Here is an 18,241-nt window from a genome sequence, read left to right on the forward strand (position 1 = left end):
CCTCCTCGAATATCGTGGTGAACTCCAAACAGGAGTCCATGGGCAACAACTCCTGGAACTTGGACAGGGAGGCCCAAGAGTTGTAAGCATACTGGCTAAGCACCACATGCTGATTGGAGATGCGAAGCTGGAGCATCCCTGGTCGAATACACCTTGTGACCGAAGAGGTCCAGTTTCTTGGCCTCCTTGGGTGGGAGTGGGACCCGGCTGTCCTTGCCGCTCCTTGTGATTGGTAGCGTCCACCACCAATGTGCCCAGCTGGGTATGGGTGAAGAGGTGCCTCATACCCCTTCTCTGGAACAAAATAATCAGCATTCTACCCCTCTAGCTTTTAGTGGCATAGAGGGGTAGATGGAGTCTGCCAGAGCACCTTAGCTGTATTTACAATAGTCTTAATAAGAGGAAGAGCCACCCTAGAGGGCCCCTCAGGAGCCAGGATATCAACCATTGAGTCTGAATCCTCTGCGACCTCCTTGGCATGTACGTTACAGTTTTGTGCCACCTGGAGAAGGAAGTCTGATGGGCCCTGGTGTCCATTGATGGCAGAGAGGTAGTCGTCCCAGCCACTGCCTCATCGGGCGAGGAGGAGGAAGATGCCTTGGAGGGATTGGGTCCTCTTGCCCTTCCAGTTCCTTGGTGGTAACCAGGACAGTTTCAGGTGCATCTGCTATAGGTGTCTTTCCTTGCACCAAGGGTGGGGCAACAGCTCCCATCTGAGGGTCAGATTGCCCCAGGTCTTCCTCTCGGGACGCAGCCTGCACTCCTGGATCCCTTGAGACCTATGTGGCTGACGGGGTCCCATGGTGTCCCAAGGCCACCAAAGTCGCCCTTGAGCCTGGTCCCTGGGCCTGATGGTAGGCCCATGGAGTCCAGAAGGGCCACTGGGCCGGCCCCTGCCACTGGGGAGGCCATGACACCGTTGGCGCCGGTTGGGTTGCATCGCTTCTCAAGCGGTGCCGGGATCTAGAGCCGTACTGGCTCTGCCTGGAGATGTAAGATTCCACCTCTGACTCAGAGAAGTACTCAGATGCAGACCAAAGCGGAGGAGAATCCAACAATTCCGGAGATCGGTGCCGCGGTGAGGATAAGTGATGACCCATCATCGTGGGCTTGCCCCTATGTCTGATGGTGGCCGGTGCCACCATCGGTGCTGCCAACATCGGGGCCATCGATGTCGGTGCCATGGTAGGTGTCGGGGCATGGGCCTGGGGATTCAGCAGTCATGGCGATCAGATACCGTGCTGCTTCAAATGTGTCCAATGTGGAGGGAAGATCGAGAGCTTCTCCCTCCAAGTCCTCCAGCACCGGAGAGTATATCCACACCAGACTCGACAGCCCCCCTGTCATGGCCGGAGTCAACAGCTGTGGGACTTACAGGCCAGGTTTGGGGTGTCTCAACACAGGACACACCCCACTGGTGTGCTGTGCCGGCGAGCGGCCCCTTTCTGCCGCCCTCTTCTTATGCGGCACCAGCGATTGTGAACGGTACCGCAAGGTGGAGCTGGGCCTTGGGGCTGAGGAGCGGTGCCAATGGTCCTTACTGGAGTCCTTCCTCTGTGTGACGGTTCCTGCACTGATGCCAGCGCGCTGCACGCTGAGGCTGCTGGTGCTGGCTGTGGGCAAAGTACAGATTCTATTAGGAGGAGTGTCAGGCGAGAATCTCTCTTCTTCTTTGTTCTGGGCTTAAAGCCCCTGAAAATCTTGCACCTATCCACCTGATGACCCTCTCCGAGGCACTTGAGGCAGGAGTGGTGCGGATTGCCAGGTGGCATAGGCTTCAGGCACTTCTCAAAGGGCTTAAAGCCCTGGGACCGAGGCATGCCCCGGGGCCAGTGGAAAGGGAATCAGGGAAGATCCCCAGCTAAGTACTAGTCAACTAATTAACATTAATGGGTAACTATTTACAACTATTCGAAGAAAGACCGCTAAGTAGGCACTTAGATTGATGAGTCACGATTTCCCTTTACAAAAACCATGTTGATTCTTCCCCAACAATCATGTTCATCTATGTGTCTGACAATTCTGTCCCTACTATAGCTTCAACTAGTTTGTCCAGTGTGGCTGCAGATTGGCCAAAACAGTGGCTGAGTGGCTTTGTTCATTCCTGACAGGTACTTTTTAGCTGGTGCTGCTGGGTAATTTCTAATCAGCCCCAAATGCTTTCTCCTATGGAGTTCCCCAGGGTCAGATTTATAGATGTTGGTGTGAGTGAAGTCACTAGGAGAAGTGATAGGGTAGTAAGATCTCAGTGTCAACAATATGTGAAGGCCTAATCTACATTGCTGTCTCACCCAGTCACAGATAATTAAGATGTGGATAAGAGAGAGCTTGTTGAAGGTCCACCTGGATACGATAGAGGTATTTTTTTAGGGGGGGATGGAAATACAGTTTATTTGGTGGTGATGACCCTATCTATGCAGGAAGGCAAAAGGATGGGTAACTAGGAGCTAATTTTAGTCCATGACTTAATTATGAAAATTAAGTTTTCAGTAGCAATCAGGAATCATTCTTCCACCTTTTCAATATTTGGAAGCTGCAGCTTTTCCTGAGGACATTGATCTCATTAGTTCTTTGTAACCCACAGACTGACTTGCTGTACTGTGCTTTACTTGGAACAAGCTTCTGTCTCAGAAAACAGTAGCACTACTGCTCAAAGGCCTGTGCCTGAAAGAACTGGTGGCACCCAGGCTCTGAGACAGACACTCTCTGTAGTTCAGCAAGCATATGCAAAAACCTAACTAGCATTATTTAAAGCCAGCAGCATCAGAACTGACTACATATAAGGAATTTGGTGGTGGGTTTTTTGTTTTTTTCCCCCCCTCATTCATTCTTCCCTTTTGATGTATGTAAAAAAATCTAGAGACTTTTCCTTTTTACTGTTTTTTAGTATTTATATATTGTGGCAAACCCAGGCCAAATGGCTACAAAGGGGGGGGGGGGTAGGAATTAGTCCCAGGGGGGTTAAAAGGCTTCTCCCTATCCATTGAGGAGAGGCAGCTGTGAGACATTAGGTTCAGCTGGAACAAGGGTTACCAGGGAACTAATTTGGTTCAGCTGGCCCCAATTGCTGGTGACCTTTTTAAACCCTCCCTGGCAGGGAAACAGGGGGGGAGTGAGAGAAGCAGAGAAGCTGCCAGCAAATAGGTGCAGCAAGGCTCTGCCCTCTTCCAGCAAGGAAGACTGCACTCTGTCCCCAGAAGGGGAGAAAAACAGCAAGGGGCTGACTGAGAGGAGGATCAGCCAGACCCTCCGTGACTGGGAAGGTTTTTACTTTGCCCAAGCCTGTGTCCCCAAGGCAAAAAGGGACTGAGCCAGCTGGGGAGAAGCAGGTACTTTGCCATACGTGGTGTCAGGAGTGGGATGTATTAGTGAGTGTGGCTCTGTGGCAAGCCACCTCAGGGCAAGGTAAATCACAAAAAAAAATAAAAAAATTAATTAATAAAAAAAAAATGGAGGACGTCGTGAAGGCGCTGTTACAGGCCACTGCAGCCCAGCAAGAGGCTACCAGGGTACAGGCGGCGGCCCAGCAAGAGGCAGTACGTATCCAACAGGAGACCAACCAGCTGCTGATGAACCAGGCGGCCCAAGATCGAGCCACCCTGAATGAAGTAGTGGGCCAGCTGAAAGCCCTGGCCACGCTGATGCACGGGGCCCAGGGGACCCGGCTGCTACGGGCTAGCAACTATTTACAGAAGATGACTACAGATGATGATATAGAGGCATATCTCCTCGCATTCGAGAGGACGGCACTGCGGGAGGCCTGGCCCCAAGACCAGTGGGCAGGCCTCCTGGCCCCATTCCTGTGTGGGGAGGCCCAGAAGGCCTACTTTGACTTGACCGCAGACACAGCTATGGATTACCCCCAGCTGAAGGTGGAAATCCTGGCGAGGACAGGAGTGACGCCAGCCATGAGGGCCCAGCGCTTCCATGAGTGGAAATACCGGGACGACAAAGCACCAAGGTCCCAGCTATTTGACCTGATACACCTCGCCCGGAAGTGGCTCCGCCCTGAGACCCATGGGCCAGAGAAGGTAGTGGAAATCCTGGTATTGGACAGGTACATGAGGGGGTTGCCGCCAGACATACGAGGGTGGGTCTGCCAAAATGATCCCTCCTCTTGTGATGAACTAGTTGCTCTCGTAGAGAGACACTTGGCAGCCCAAGAACTTTCTCGGACCACCGAGGAAGGGAGGCGCCAGTGTAGGGATATTAAAGAAGGTTTATATTAGACATGGTTTATATGAAAAATGACTTATTGTTAATTGATGCCTCATAACTAAAGGTTTATGTTAAAAGTAAATTTGTGATTCTAACCTGCAAGCCACCAGCTGTGTCTGTGTGAAGCCTGCTCAAAGAAATACTTTGTATAAAACTTGTTAAACATTAATTAACTCTAAGTAAGCCAAAACAGTAGCTGTTATAGTGTATAAATAGAGACCCCCACCCTCTGTAAGTTTTCATCTCACTTTATCTTTGATTGTTAAAAGACAGGGAGTCTCACATAAATTGGTAACACCCCAAAAAGCAAAGAGACAGTGAAATAGATGTGATTAAGATAGAGAATGTATGTGACTGAATGGTTAGGGAGTTACCAGTCTGAAGAATTCAGTGTTGGCTGAAGAAGGTGTCAAGTGGGATCAACCAGATGACCCACCACACCTCAAAGGAAGGAAAAACAAGCATCTGACAGAATGGAGCCAGCCATCTGCTGATTGATTTAGCAACAGCAGAATGAGGCAACTCCTATGAACTAACATAGGGAAAAATCCCTATAAAACTGGACTCTAAAGACTGAGGACTTTGAGTCTATGGTTCTGATACCAACCTCCAGGAGCATCAGATGCATCTGACACAGACTCGGCTCCATCCTCATGACCAAGATACCTGGCCAGTAACTTGGCATGAGCAACATCTAGGCTGGTAACTATAACATCTATACAGAACCTGAATGAATGATTGTGTGGATGAATATGTGTGTCTGTGTGTGTATAAGGAATAAGTAGTAATGGAAACAAGTAGGAAAACATTGTCTTTTGTTTTGTTATGGTATTTACAATAAATGTGGCATCTTTGCCTTATCCCTCTTAATAAGATCCTGCTGGTTTTTATTATATTGGTACAACACCAGAATCGGAGACCAGTCTCTGCGCCGAGGCCCCGGTTTGCCCTAACGCCAGGCCGGACAATGGAGAGGAGGAAGGAGGCGGGAAAGCAGCCGGCAGTCCCGGAGAGGCTGGAGGACTGGGGGAGAAAGACTCAGGGGATAAATCCCAGCAGCCCGAAAAATAGGGGGCTGCCCCAAGCGGGGTACCGATGCTATGCCTGTGGCGAATTGGGGCATATTGCTGCCCAATGCCCAAATCTAGGAGAGCCTATGCAGTGTGAACTGGGAGATATAAGGGGACTATGTGATCTAATAAGTCTGGTTGGGGTTGCGATGGTCCCGCATAGATACACTAGGCCTGTTAAGATGAACGGTATAGAGACCACGGCATTAATTGACTCGGGAAGTGCAGTCACATTAGTCTCGGGGAAGCTGGTCAGGCAGGACCAACTATCCCGGGCCAAACGCTCGGGAATATCCTGTGTGCATGGGGATGTCAACTATTATCCAACCATCCCCGTAAGCATAGAAGTTCTCGGAAACCCCACTAAGTTGACAGTGGGAGTAGTTCCGAAACTCCCGTACCCTGTCCTTATCGGACGAGATTTCCCGGGGTTTGATGGCCTACTCCCCGGGGACGAGGTAGAAGAAAATAATGACCCTGGGACCCAAGGCGTGGTCCAGATAGATGACCCTTCCCCAGCCTTCCATGAGTTTAGCCAGGATTTGTTCTCCCCGCCGGGGAAGCCCAGGAAGACTTGGAGGGAACGGAGGGTGGATAAAAGGAGGGGGACGCGGATCCTGACCCGGTACCAGAAGTCTACGCTGGCAGGGGAAAGGAGGGGCTTGGCTGACAGCGGGACTGGGTCGGCCATCCAAAACCCTATCGTTGGGCCTGGTTCCCCAGGGGCTGTCCCCGAGGAGGAGACGGAGGTAGACCCCCCAGAATTTGGTCAAATGGGGACCGCACGCAGGAATTTTGGTCAGGATCAGGCCAATGATCCCATATACCACAATATTCACAAGGAAGTAGTCGAGGTAAATGGGGTCCCAGTGGAGGGGAGAGTTAAGGGCCCAGGGCCATATTACATGATTAAGGAAGATCTGCTATATAGAGTAGTCCGGGTCCAAGACCAAGTTATAGAACAACTCTTGGTCCCCCGAAAGCATCAGAGGGCGGTAATGGATCTGGCCCACAGTCATCTGTTTGGGGCCCATCTAGGGGTAGATAAGACCCTTGATCGGATCCTAAAGAGGTTTTTTTGGCCTGGCATTTATGCGGCCGTCCGGCGATATTGTACCTCCTGTCCAGAATGCCAAATACATGGGCCCCGACCATACTTAAGGGCCCCTTTGGTACCTCTGCCAATTATCGAGGTTCCATTTGAGCGAATAGCTATGGACATTGTAGGGCCATTGGAGAAGTCAGCCCGGGGCCATCAGTACATTCTGGTAGTGCTAGATTATGCCACCCGGTACCCCGAGGCCGTACCCCTACGGAATACCATGTCCAAGACCATAGCCAAAGAATTGGTCCAAATTTTTTCCAGAGTAGGAATACCTAAGGAGATCCTGACAGACCAAGGGACCCCCTTTGTGTCTAAACTGATGAAGGACCTATGTACCACGCTCCATATACGGACCCTTAGAACGTCGGTCTACCATCCCCAGACCGACGGCCTTGTTGAACGTTTTAATAGGACATTGAAAAACATGTTACGGAAAGTGATTAGTCGTGATGGGAAAGACTGGGATGCCCTCCTGCCTTATGTCCTGTTTGCTGTACGGGAGGTTCCTCAGGCTTCCACTGGATTCTCCCCCTTCGAGCTGTTATATGGTCGCCACCCCAGGGGCATACTGGACCTGGCTAAAGAAGACTGGGAAGAACAGCCGAACCTGGGGAGAAACGTTGTAGAACATGTGCTGGAGATGAAAGACAGAATAGCCCGAGTCGCCCCCCTTGTGCGCGAACACATGGAGAAGGCCCAAGGGGCACAACGGACGTACTACAATCGTCAAGCGAGGATCCGGAAGTTCCAGGTAGGGGACTGGGTGATGGTGCTCATACCCACAGCGGAGAGCAAGCTCCTGGCCAGGTGGCAGGGGCCATATGAGGTAATAGAGGCTATAGGAGAAGTCGACTATAAGGTCCGACAGCCAGGTCGCCGGAAGCTGGAGCAGATCTACCATATAAATCTGTTGAAACCGTGGCAGGATAGAGAAACTCCGGTGGTTGCGCTGGGGGCACCATCCCCTACAAGCAACCAGCCCGACCTGGTGGGAATATCCTCGGAGTTGACTCCGGAACAACGGTCAGAAGTGATCAGCCTGATAGAACGCAACCAGGATGTGTTCTCAGAAAAACCAGGCAGGACGACTGAGGTTCACCATCACATCTTCACAGAGCCCGGGGTGAAGGTGAACATCAAGCCATACCGGATCCCGGAGGCCAAGAGAGAAGAGATTAGGAGAGAGGTCAGGAAGATGCTGGCCTTAGGAGTCATCGAAGAATCTCATAGTCAATGGTCCAGTCCCGTGGTTTTAGTGCCTAAGCTGGACGGCAGTACGAGGTTCTGCAATGACTTCCACAAACTGAATGAGGTGTCCCGATTCGACGCATACCCTATACCCAGGATAGACGAGCTGATTGACCGATTGGGAAAGGCACGGTTTATGTCTACCCTTGACCTTACCAAGGGCTATTGGCAGATCCCCCTGGCCAAGACCGACAAGGAGAAGACGGCCTTTGCAACTCCAGAAGGACTATATCAGTACACTGTTCTCCCCTTTGGGTTGCATGGGGCTCCCGCTACCTTCCAACGGCTAATGGACAAACTGTTACGACCCCACGGAAAGTACGCGGCAGCCTCTCTCGATGACGTCATTATCTATAGCCCCGACTGGGAGACACACATGGAGAAGGTGGAGGCATTCCTGGACACCCTGAGGAAGGCAGGACTGACTGCAAATCCGTCCAAATGTTCACTCGGGTTAGCTGAGGCCAAGTACCTGGGGTATGTAGTGGGGAGGGGCGTGGTGAAGCCCCAACTCAACAAGTTGGAAGCTATACAGAAGTGGCCCCGACCACTCCGGAAAAAACAGGTCAGAGCGTTCCTGGGACTAGTGGGGTACTATAGGCGGTTCATTCCCCACTTCGCCACCAGGGCATGCCCATTAACAGACCTAACCAAAGCTCGGGGCCCAGACATAGTAAAATGGTCTGCTGCAGCAGAAGCCGCTTTTGCCGATCTGAGGACGGCCCTTTGCACAGACCCCGTACTAGTAGCTCCGGACTGGGGGAAGGAGTTTATCCTACAAACGGATGCCTCAGAAGTAGGGCTGGGGGCAGTGCTTTCACAAATGGTTGGAGATGACGAACACCCCATCCTCTTCCTCAGTAGGAAGCTCCTACCTAGGGAACGGAAATACGCCATAGTGGAGAAGGAATGCCTGGCAGTAAAGTGAGCCATAGAAAGCCTCCGCTACTATCTACTTGGGCGGCGGTTTACCCTGGTGACGGACCATGCCCCTTTGCAGTGGATGCACCAAAACAAGGACAAAAATGCGAGGGTAACAAGATGGTTTCTGTCGCTTCAACCCTTTCACTTCAAAGTACGACATAGGTCTGGAACCCAACATGGCAATGCAGATGGCCTGTCAAGGGTGCACTGCTTTCCGACCCAAGTAGCCCAACCCCGTAGTGTTGAGCGGGGGGGGGGGATATGTGGCAAACCCAGGCCAAATGGCTACAAAGGCGGGGGGTAGGAATTAGTCCCAGGGGGGTTAAAAGGCTTCTCCCTATCCATTGAGGAGAGGCAGTTGTGAGACATTAGGTTCAGCTGGAATAAGGGTTACCAGGGAACTAATTTGGTTCAGCTGGCCCCAATTGCTGGTGACCTTTTTAAACCCTCCGTGGCAGGGAAACAGGGGGGGAGTGAGAGAAGCAGAGAAGCAGCCAGCAAATAGGTGCAGCAAGGCTCTGCCCTCTTCCAGCAAGGAAGACTGCACTCTGTCCCCAGAAGGGGAGAAAAACAGCAAGGGGCTGACTGAGAGGAGGATCAGCCAGACCCTGCGTGACTGGGAAGGTTTTTACTTTGCCCAAGCCTGTGTCCCCAAGGCAAAAAGGGACTGAGCCAGCTGGGGAGAAGCAGGTACTTTGCCACAATATGGATTTTAATTTTCCTTTCCGCACACTCAGTCCCTTTTCTAAAATGTATCATGGCATATAACCCAGTCAGTGTAAGTTGTTTTTACTTTACATTGACTTTTTTAGCACTGTTATCTTAAGGCATCAGCACCCAGCGATATGCTAGTTCATCCAGCAGGTGTGGTGACGCACAATATTGTATAGCAGAGCAGCCATTATGCTATCCGCTCACCATCTACAAAGCCCAGTTCCCATGATGCACCTATAAAAGACCTTCTGCAGGTTGAGGGACAAGGACGATATCACAGAGGCAGCATTCCTCTCCCGTAGATCAGTTCCTCTCAAGCTCCTTGAAGTAGGAGGAATGATACAACCCTCAATCATCATGATATAACAATTATCATTGACCACAAAAATCCCCAAATCCTTTAAAATTCCCTTATTCCTCAGAGAGACACGTATAATGGAAAGATTGAAATAATATGATTCATTATAAAATGTTTACAAGCATAAAGTAGAAATCAACTAACTGAATATGAAAAAGATCCACTATAATTAATTAGTAAAAATATGTAATTGGGAAATCTAATCAAAAGTGTTATTTCTTGAACAAATGTCCACCAAAATGAGAACAAAGCACAACCGATGCTTTTCACGTAGCCATTATAAAGCAGGTATGAAAGAAAAATTCAACTGCCTAATGGAGGTTTCATCATCTGCAATTATTTCTTGACTGTCTCTCTCAGTTGAAACCACACAAAGTGGGTGAGGTAACATCTTTTATTGGATCAACTTCTGTTGGTGAGAGAGAGAAGCTTTTGAGCTTACATAAAGCTCTTTCATCTTGGTAGCTGTAGTACCCTCTTTCTTACCTAGATGCCCATAAAAAGAAAATACACAGGAGGAGAGATATTTAATTAACCCTGAAAGAACATTTTTGTATTTACTTAGAATTTGTTTTTAACAAGTGAAACCCTCCCCTCAATAAAATCCCTCCAAACTGTAAGGAATCCAAAGCTTTTGTGTGCTCTGCCCAAAAGTTGTATGTAGTGTTGTTGTAGCCATGTTGGTTCCATGATATTAGAGAGCCAACATGGATGAGGTAATATCTTTTATTGGACCAAAAGTGGTATGTAAGTTACCGGTGTCTTCTCTGAATTCAATCTCAAAATTAACGAAGAATGAGTGGAAGCTGCTTTTCAAAGAGGAACTGACCATTTAGGAAGAATGAAAGGGGAAAGATTATTTCCTATTCAGAGAAAGGTGTTCAGGTCAAAACTAAGCCGTGGCTAGAACCCCCATCCATCCCCCTCACATAGGCAAGTTTTATTTGAACAGCTCTTTTACCTGGTCACTGAGAGCCAATTACAGAGATGAAAATGCTAGGCAACACATCCACTCAGGGACAGTATTGATGGTTCTACTAGTACCTAATGACTCTCTTAAATCTAAAGTTACTAAAATGACTATAAAATGTGGTAGAAATCTTGAAAAATATGCTAAAAAGTAAGAAGGAGGGTTAATTTACAAACCAAATTCATAATATAAGACACACCAGAACTTCAGAAATTATATAGAAAACTAACTTTATTGTAAGCAAATTAACACTATGAGAGCATACTTTTTAGATGCTTCATTATGCACCTGAGTTGTGACTACTGTGTGATACACACAAACACTGTTATGCAGTACCTTCCCACTGAATTATTTCCAGATTATACTAGTGTAATAAATCTTAATTGATTAAGCTTACTAAATACAAATTAAGAGGCAATATAATTGAATTGACTCAAGTAAGCAATAAATCAAAATATTTTTGAGAAGATATGTTTAAAAAGTGGTTCTACTCTGAAAAGTGACTGTATAAAAACAGCACTTTCTTATACGACAGATCTGCATTGCATGCATTCAAGGTCTATTTGCTCATTTAAGTGACAAAAATTAGTTCCTAGAGCTTTTCATGCCTGTTAGCCTGTGGTTAGTCTTGCGTTAGTCAAGACTCAGTGAGCTACCATCTTGTACAAGACCATTTTGTACCTCAGCAACAGAATTGTTTATTAAGATCTGCTAAGTTATACATGTGCAAAGGCATTCAAGGCAATGGGGCTGCACAGGACTCATGAGGGCATAAATTTGGGTCGCAGAATTTTTATTACTGGCTATGATGCATAAGATGGCAAAAGGCTCAGTTTGCAGAGTTGGCAATTAGAAAAAAAAATCTTTATACTTTTCAATAGAGCACATTTGATAAAGAAATCAGAGAGATACCACCGCAGAACACTACAATGTCATTTATACAGCCACTATTCAGAGGAGAAGCATGCTTTAAAGCCACCATAACAATAACAATGAACGAAGCTACAGTGAGCCCTATTTACTGTACCTGATTTCCAAGCTATGGCATCCAATTTGTCCACACCAGCACACACAGTTTTGTGAACTAATACTTGTTCACACAGATATTGGAATTTTTGCACTGAAAACGCTTTACGACAAAACTTTCCTGAACAAAGTACTGTGTGTACACATACAGTATTAGTATCAGTTATCTGTGTGAACAGGTTTTAGTGCACAGGAACTGTGTATGGAAATATAGTCTTGTGATAAGCTGCATGTGAATAAATGGATGCCCCACTGAAAGTCAGGCCCTCAGATTATGCCATTTAACTTCACCATGACCTCAGGAGAGTCACAACATTTTACCAGTTAATGGTAACTATTTCGAATTAGCAAGTAGCATTTGTTTTTGCAAACCAAAAGTAAGCATACTGGGGTCTGTAATGGCTTTGAGACTGAAATCTATGGTAACCACAGCTTAAAGACATGATATGGCACCATAATAGACATCTTCCTCTTTATGTAGCTAAGAAGAATCTCAAATATAACACCTCTATCAGATATGTTGGCCCTGGGTCAGATAAGCACATTTAAAATTAAACATCTGCTTAAGTCCCATTGTCTTAAATGGGACTTAAGTGCTATTCTTAAATAGAGATGCTTTTCTGAACTCGGATCTTTATGTTTTTTGCTGATGATTGTTCCCTGCTGAATTATCTTAAGATAAGTGGCATGGCTATGAAACCGTGACACCATGCAGTGGAGTAATCATTTACTGAAAAACAAATGTTATTTTAAAACACACTAGAGCAGGGAGACTTTTCAAAGGCACGATTGGGGATTAGGCACTCACCTGCCCCTTTAGCCTTTGAAAATCTCCCTGAACTCTTAGTAAGTAGCATTTTAAACAACTATTCAGCTGATTACATTCCAATGGCTGAAGTAATGTATGTGGGATATGGTCACTATTTTAAATCATGAGGAAATGATGTCAGAAAATGGGATAATCAGGGAATATATTAAAACAGTAATATAAGAATAGGCACTTGCACAGCTCTTTCCATCCACAGAGCATCTCAGTGCATTCAAAAAAGGTAAGTTTCAGTGCCTCAATTTCATGTCTATGAAAACAAGCCCAGAGCAGTTAAGAGCCCTGCTCAAGGTCACATTAATTCCACAGAAGATCAGGAACAAGGAATCAAGGCCTCCTGCATCTCCATCCTTTGCCCTATTCACTGGGCCACACAGCTGTACGGTTGTGAGACTAGCAAATGTTCAAACACACATGTGCTATGTTATATGCAATCAATGCAGAAAAAAAAAGCAATACTGCCCCAACGATAAATTAGACAAACCCAAAGGGTGGGCTAAAGTGGATCAAACTGCATCAGCAATCAAACAATTTAAACTTTCACGTTGAAGTTATTTTAGATAAGTGAGAAAGATTCAACTACTTAGTCTCAATGGTCTTCTAAGTATTTGTTTAAATACTAGTTAGGAATTCATGGCAGATCCTCACTTGTGGTGAACCTGAAATACATTTGATTGTATTTCATAGTAAATTCCGAAAATAAGGGATAATTTCTTTAAGATATTTTGGAAACACATGTATATATGAGGAAAATTATAACTCCAGTCAGCAGCAGAAGCACTGAAATTATCTCTTAAAAAGAAATGGCATATACCCTCACTGAAGGCAATAAATTGATTTTATCTTCTGATAATGACAGTACTCAGCTTAATTTCTGACTGTCTTGGTGTCACGTATCAAGACATATGGTTTACTATTCACAACACAAAAACCTCTGAAAGTTATACAAAAACAAAACTTTCTAGCGCACAAGATAAAAAGAAAAAAAGTCAAAAGATTTACATTAATATTTACATAGCACTGCGGACTAATCTGTAGCTCAGGACGGTTTCATTCCATGATTAGTTCTTGTACAAAGTATTTCATCTTTTGAGTCAATTAAATAAGAAATCTTTCATCCACCAAGGTTTTGGATGCCAAATTCTTCTGCCCAGCAGTGTTACGAATAAACCTAAAAATCTAAATATAATATTAAACAAGTTTCATAACAATGGAAGAAATATTTTAAATAATTCAGTTTCTGTACATGATACAAAATAATTAATCAATTATGTACTCTGTCAAATGTTGGGACTTTCCACAACAGTACACCTGCAATAGGCTTTTTAATTTAGGAATCAAATGTTAAATGACAGATATTATTACATCTCAACAGTTAAGATGCTTGAGCCCAGGGACTTTAAAAACCTGTAAACTATGATCGTGATAATGGTAATACCATATGACCTGGATTGTCTGTGTGTCACACTAATGATACTGTAATCCAAGATGTTTTTCCAAGAGTGGAGAGTCAAGCAATTTGTTATCATGTCCAAAATAAGAATCCTTTAATTATATCTGTAGCATCCCTTCCCTTCTGAGGAAGAGACTGAACCCTCCAAATATTTTTGATATTTGTACTTATTATTACATTAGAACTTTCTATTCATATCTTAAACAGTTTATAGTCCAAAAATCTTTACTACTGGGGACATTTACAAAAATGATCAAGTTGATCACATATGGAATTGTGTGATGGAGAAAGAGGAAGAAACTAAACATTAATGGAAATACATTCATTTTGGTGGAGCTTTCCAAAAGGGGCCTAAGAGAGTTAGGTGCTCAGCTCATTAGATTTCAGTGGGATTTGGGCACTTAACTCCCTTTGGACCCTTTGAAAGTCCCAGCATTAGCTATTCTGGGACTCTGATTAATCTTCATTGCTCTGTGTATTTTCTTTTGAGTGCTGTTATTTGTGTCCTATACATACATGGTGCATAAACATGCAATGTAAATTTTTTTTTGGTTCATAAGTCTTTTCTTATTTTATGAGAAAATCCAGTATTTTTTAAAATAGTTTGTTAGTATAGTTTTCTGTGAGCACACCCTATGAAATACATGATTAGATAAACTACCTTATTTTTAAAATATGGGGTTTAAAAAATGCAAATTTACCTCCTGTTGCAAATATGTGAGAACAGCTGCTAGGACAAAACTTTGTGAAGCCAAATCCACAACAGAGAAAAACAGTATATCGAAGATGAGAAGTGTGGCCTCATTGCCGTAAAAGAGAACATCGCTGAAAGAATGTCCTTCATCTATAGAAAGAAAATAACTTCTTGTAAACAAATATAAATTAAATCTGAATTTCTGTGATGATGATTTGTGACGTTCCCTAATACAGGTCAGCATACCTAAGATTATAGGATATTAGGGGGAGAGGGATAGCTCAGTGGTTTGAATATTGGCCGCTAAATGCAGGGTTGTGAGTTCAATCCTTGAGGGGACCATTTAGGGATCTGGGGCAAAAATCTATCTGGGATTGGTCCTGCTTTGAGCAGGGGGTTGGACTAGATGACCTCCTGAAGTCCCTTCCAACCCTGATATTCTATGATTGATAAAACAATAATAGAAATTTAGGACAAGGAAATACACCACAGAAGCATAATTATGATATTGTTCTTAACCAAAAACAACATAATAGCTTTTAAATATAATCTACAATATAGCTTTCTTGACAAAGTGACAGATTTTCAAAAAAGAGGTGTGCCACATTCGCAACTACATTCATATACCTACATGCACCTAATCTGAAAGTCTAAATCAGATTGTCCAGATTGATGGTAAACTTAGCCATTTTTAGGTCATATGCACGTCTGAGTTCCTTGTCACTAACATCTTGAGCAAGTGCTGACTCTGGCCCCGATTCAGCAAAGCAATTAAATGTGCTTAAATGCTTTGCTGAATCAGGGCCTCAGTAACAGGAGATCTTTAGTTATGTTTCCTCATTTGGTTTTCAGGACAGACAAATCCCTTTGTTTTAATATAGTATGTTTTCAAGTTCAGATCACTTATCCTCTTCTATGTCTTTTATCAATATGAAACATTCCCTACAGAGAAACATGAATTTATACACAATAATAATAATAGCAAAGAAAAAGGAACAATATAAAAATATCAGAAAACATTTTGACCAGGAAGCATAAAATCTAGTAACAGATCTACTTGAATATAAGTAATTGGAAAAGAGAAATCCTCTCCCAATTTTTCCACAGCTTCAAAGAGGCATGTGTCTAATCTGGTTTCCTAATGGTTAGCCAATTTCCATATATTTTAAGGTAAATATCTCCTAACTGTGGCTTGGCACATTTCATGGAGTCTTTTATCTGCATTTTATTCTCTCAAGAGCTAGCCAAAAAAGGCCTAAACTCAACTTACACTGGCTGTGGTTAGGATCCCAACCTCCTCTGCCATTTTGTTCCTCTAGGTAGTAACATTCAACTGTTTATGTCATCTTTAAACTATCACACAGCTGCAGATTCCAGATATAGCACAGGCTCCACAAAATACAGGTAATATAATACTGACCTGATTGCCACATGAAGTGACATGTGGTTATCCCTATATTATGCAGGATACATGAGGGAACATTAAGCCTCTCTGCTCTAGTTTAATGGATGCAGTGCAGGATTTATCAAGTGCAGGATTTATCAAGTGCAGCTGAAATCCTGTAATTTCCCCTGTTCCTCTGAAACTGGTCTTTCTTGTTCCCTCTAAGAAAAGTTACTGCTCATTAAGTGTGGCCTTGTACATCTGTGAGATACACATCCTTGGCACCACAGGAACTTTCTAGAAAGCAGTGCCTGTTGGGGTTGCACAAGTGCTGTTTCCCAGCACCAAGCATTTGGAGGAGAGGCTATAAAAAAAAGCTGTGCAGCCTCAACCTCCTCATTTTCTTCCACTAAACCTTGGAAACAGAACTCTAAGAAAGATGGGAAGGTGAGTTGATATTGTGAATATGTATAGGTAAGAGTCTCAAATAATGATAGTTCCTGATGAGTAACCTTGCTTTTCCTTCAGAAAATGGCTTCTGAAATTTCCCCACTTCAGGCAGTTTAACAAGCAATACAATCACCAACTATGCCGAGAGGCATTCTAATTAAACAAGGACTGCTGGCCAGTATCAGACCTAGATGTCAAGTCATAAAGAGTACTATGTAAACGTGTACACACCTCCAAGTAGCAACCCTTCAGATACTTAAGACCTGTTATAAAGGCATGTCACTGAAGAACAACCCTCATGACCCAAGGTATTGTAACCCTGGCTAACGCCCGCACGGCAGCTATCTCCCATATCCTGACAATTCTCACTGTCACACCTCTCTGTTGTAAACTCCAATTTAGAGTGTGAACCCCAAGGGCAGGGACATGACATTTTATTGTTTGAATAGCACCCTGCACATTTATAGTGAAATAAATATTAAGTCAAAGAGATCAAGCTGATACCATTGTAAAAGATACTTTTTTCCATTGGTTCCATGAACTCCATGCCAATAATTCGTTCAAGCAGCAACTTGTCCTTTACAATATAATCCATATCCTTATGAACCTACAAGAGGAAAAAAAACCCTAGTACTTAGCTCTGTGATCCTCAGGATAAAAAATGCTAGAAGTGCACTTTACAAAAGTTAGAGAATAACTACTTAAAATAGCAGTATGAATTAAAAGACTACTGTCCACTGTGTTTACTCCTGAGGGAATTCTGAGCCAAAAATTTAAAAATTCTGTGCACAATATTTTAAAATTCTGCAAATTTTGTCAATAAATAGATGTGGAGGCTCCAGCATAGCAGCAGTGAACACAAGCCAATGGCTGCACAGAGGTGAGAGATCACCCTACAACTCGCCCCCAGGACACCGAGTGGTGAGGCTACACCTGACCCTGACACAGCACAAGGGCCAGTCCTGCCACAGTCCGTGCTGGAACCTCCATATTTATTTATTGCCTCAAGAGTAGCAGGTGAAGCAACTCACCAGGGTGAGCAAAACTGTGCCAGGCACACCAGGTGTGGGCAGCCAGGCTCAGCGCGGCAGGATACAAGTGTGGAGGGACTTAGTGTGGGGGGATCCAGGTGTGGGTGAGAGGGTTCTATGTGAGCCAATCTGAGCACTGGCAGCTCTGTGGGGGAAGGTCTGGGTGCAGAGGGCATCTGGATGCATAGGGGCTCGTTGGGGGGTTTCTGGGTGCAGGGGCAATGGGACTCTGCAGGGGATCCAGGTGAATGTAGCTGGGGTTCACGGGGGGTGTTTCTGAGTGTGTGGACATGGGGCTTGGTGGTGGGGAATCTGGGGAGCTCAGCAGGGGGATCTGGATGGAGCTGGTTGGGGCTCAGGGGGGTTGGGATCTAGGTGTGGGGGGCTCGTGGGATGGTCCAAGTGTATAGGAGGTGGGGCTTTAAGTGCAGGGGGAGGTCTGGGTGCAGGGATGGGGGTCCAGATGCAGGAGGGTTGGGCAGACAGGGGAGCAGTAGTAACAATACAATCTCCAATGACCAGTCTTTAACCTTACATCCCAAAAGGTAAATAACAACCTCTCATCTCTCACACTTTCATTCTATTTAGCCTGATAAATAAAGTCTGTATACGTACATGGTCAATAAAGGAGCCAAGAAATTTGTTCATGGTATGGTATGCCTTAGTACTCTGTTCAAAAGTAGTTGCAGATGAATCTAAAAGTCTAGCAGGACCATGTTTCTGAAAAATATTATGATGGGAACATTAAATTAAAGACTGCACACATCCTT

At 45.0% G+C, this 18,241-nt stretch overlaps 1 protein-coding gene across 5 annotated transcripts in view; it reads right to left on the reverse strand.

Moving 5' to 3' along the window:
• Positions 1-248: 248 nt before the first annotated feature.
• TMEM67 (transmembrane protein 67) overlaps positions 249-18,241 on the reverse strand; it is a 74,102-nt gene continuing 56,109 nt past the window's right edge. For 4 of the 5 annotated variants that reach the window (XM_045007234.1, XM_045007233.1, XM_045007232.1 and 1 more), the window contains 4 exons: positions 18,087-18,191; positions 16,945-17,047; positions 14,614-14,756; positions 10,821-13,638 (listed from right to left, as the gene is read on the reverse strand). In XM_045007234.1, the coding sequence (XP_044863169.1) occupies positions 13,558-13,638; positions 14,614-14,756; positions 16,945-17,047; positions 18,087-18,191 (432 nt within the window). In that variant the 3' untranslated portion in view covers positions 10,821-13,557. Of the gene's footprint in view, positions 1,614-9,483; positions 9,601-10,820; positions 13,639-14,613; positions 14,757-16,944; positions 17,048-18,086; positions 18,192-18,241 lie in introns of those variants that run through there. The other variant, XR_006577283.1, reaches the window with a different exon arrangement.

This window comes from Mauremys mutica, chromosome 2 (assembly GCF_020497125.1).
Source record: "Mauremys mutica isolate MM-2020 ecotype Southern chromosome 2, ASM2049712v1, whole genome shotgun sequence".
NCBI lineage: Eukaryota > Metazoa > Chordata > Testudines > Geoemydidae > Mauremys > Mauremys mutica.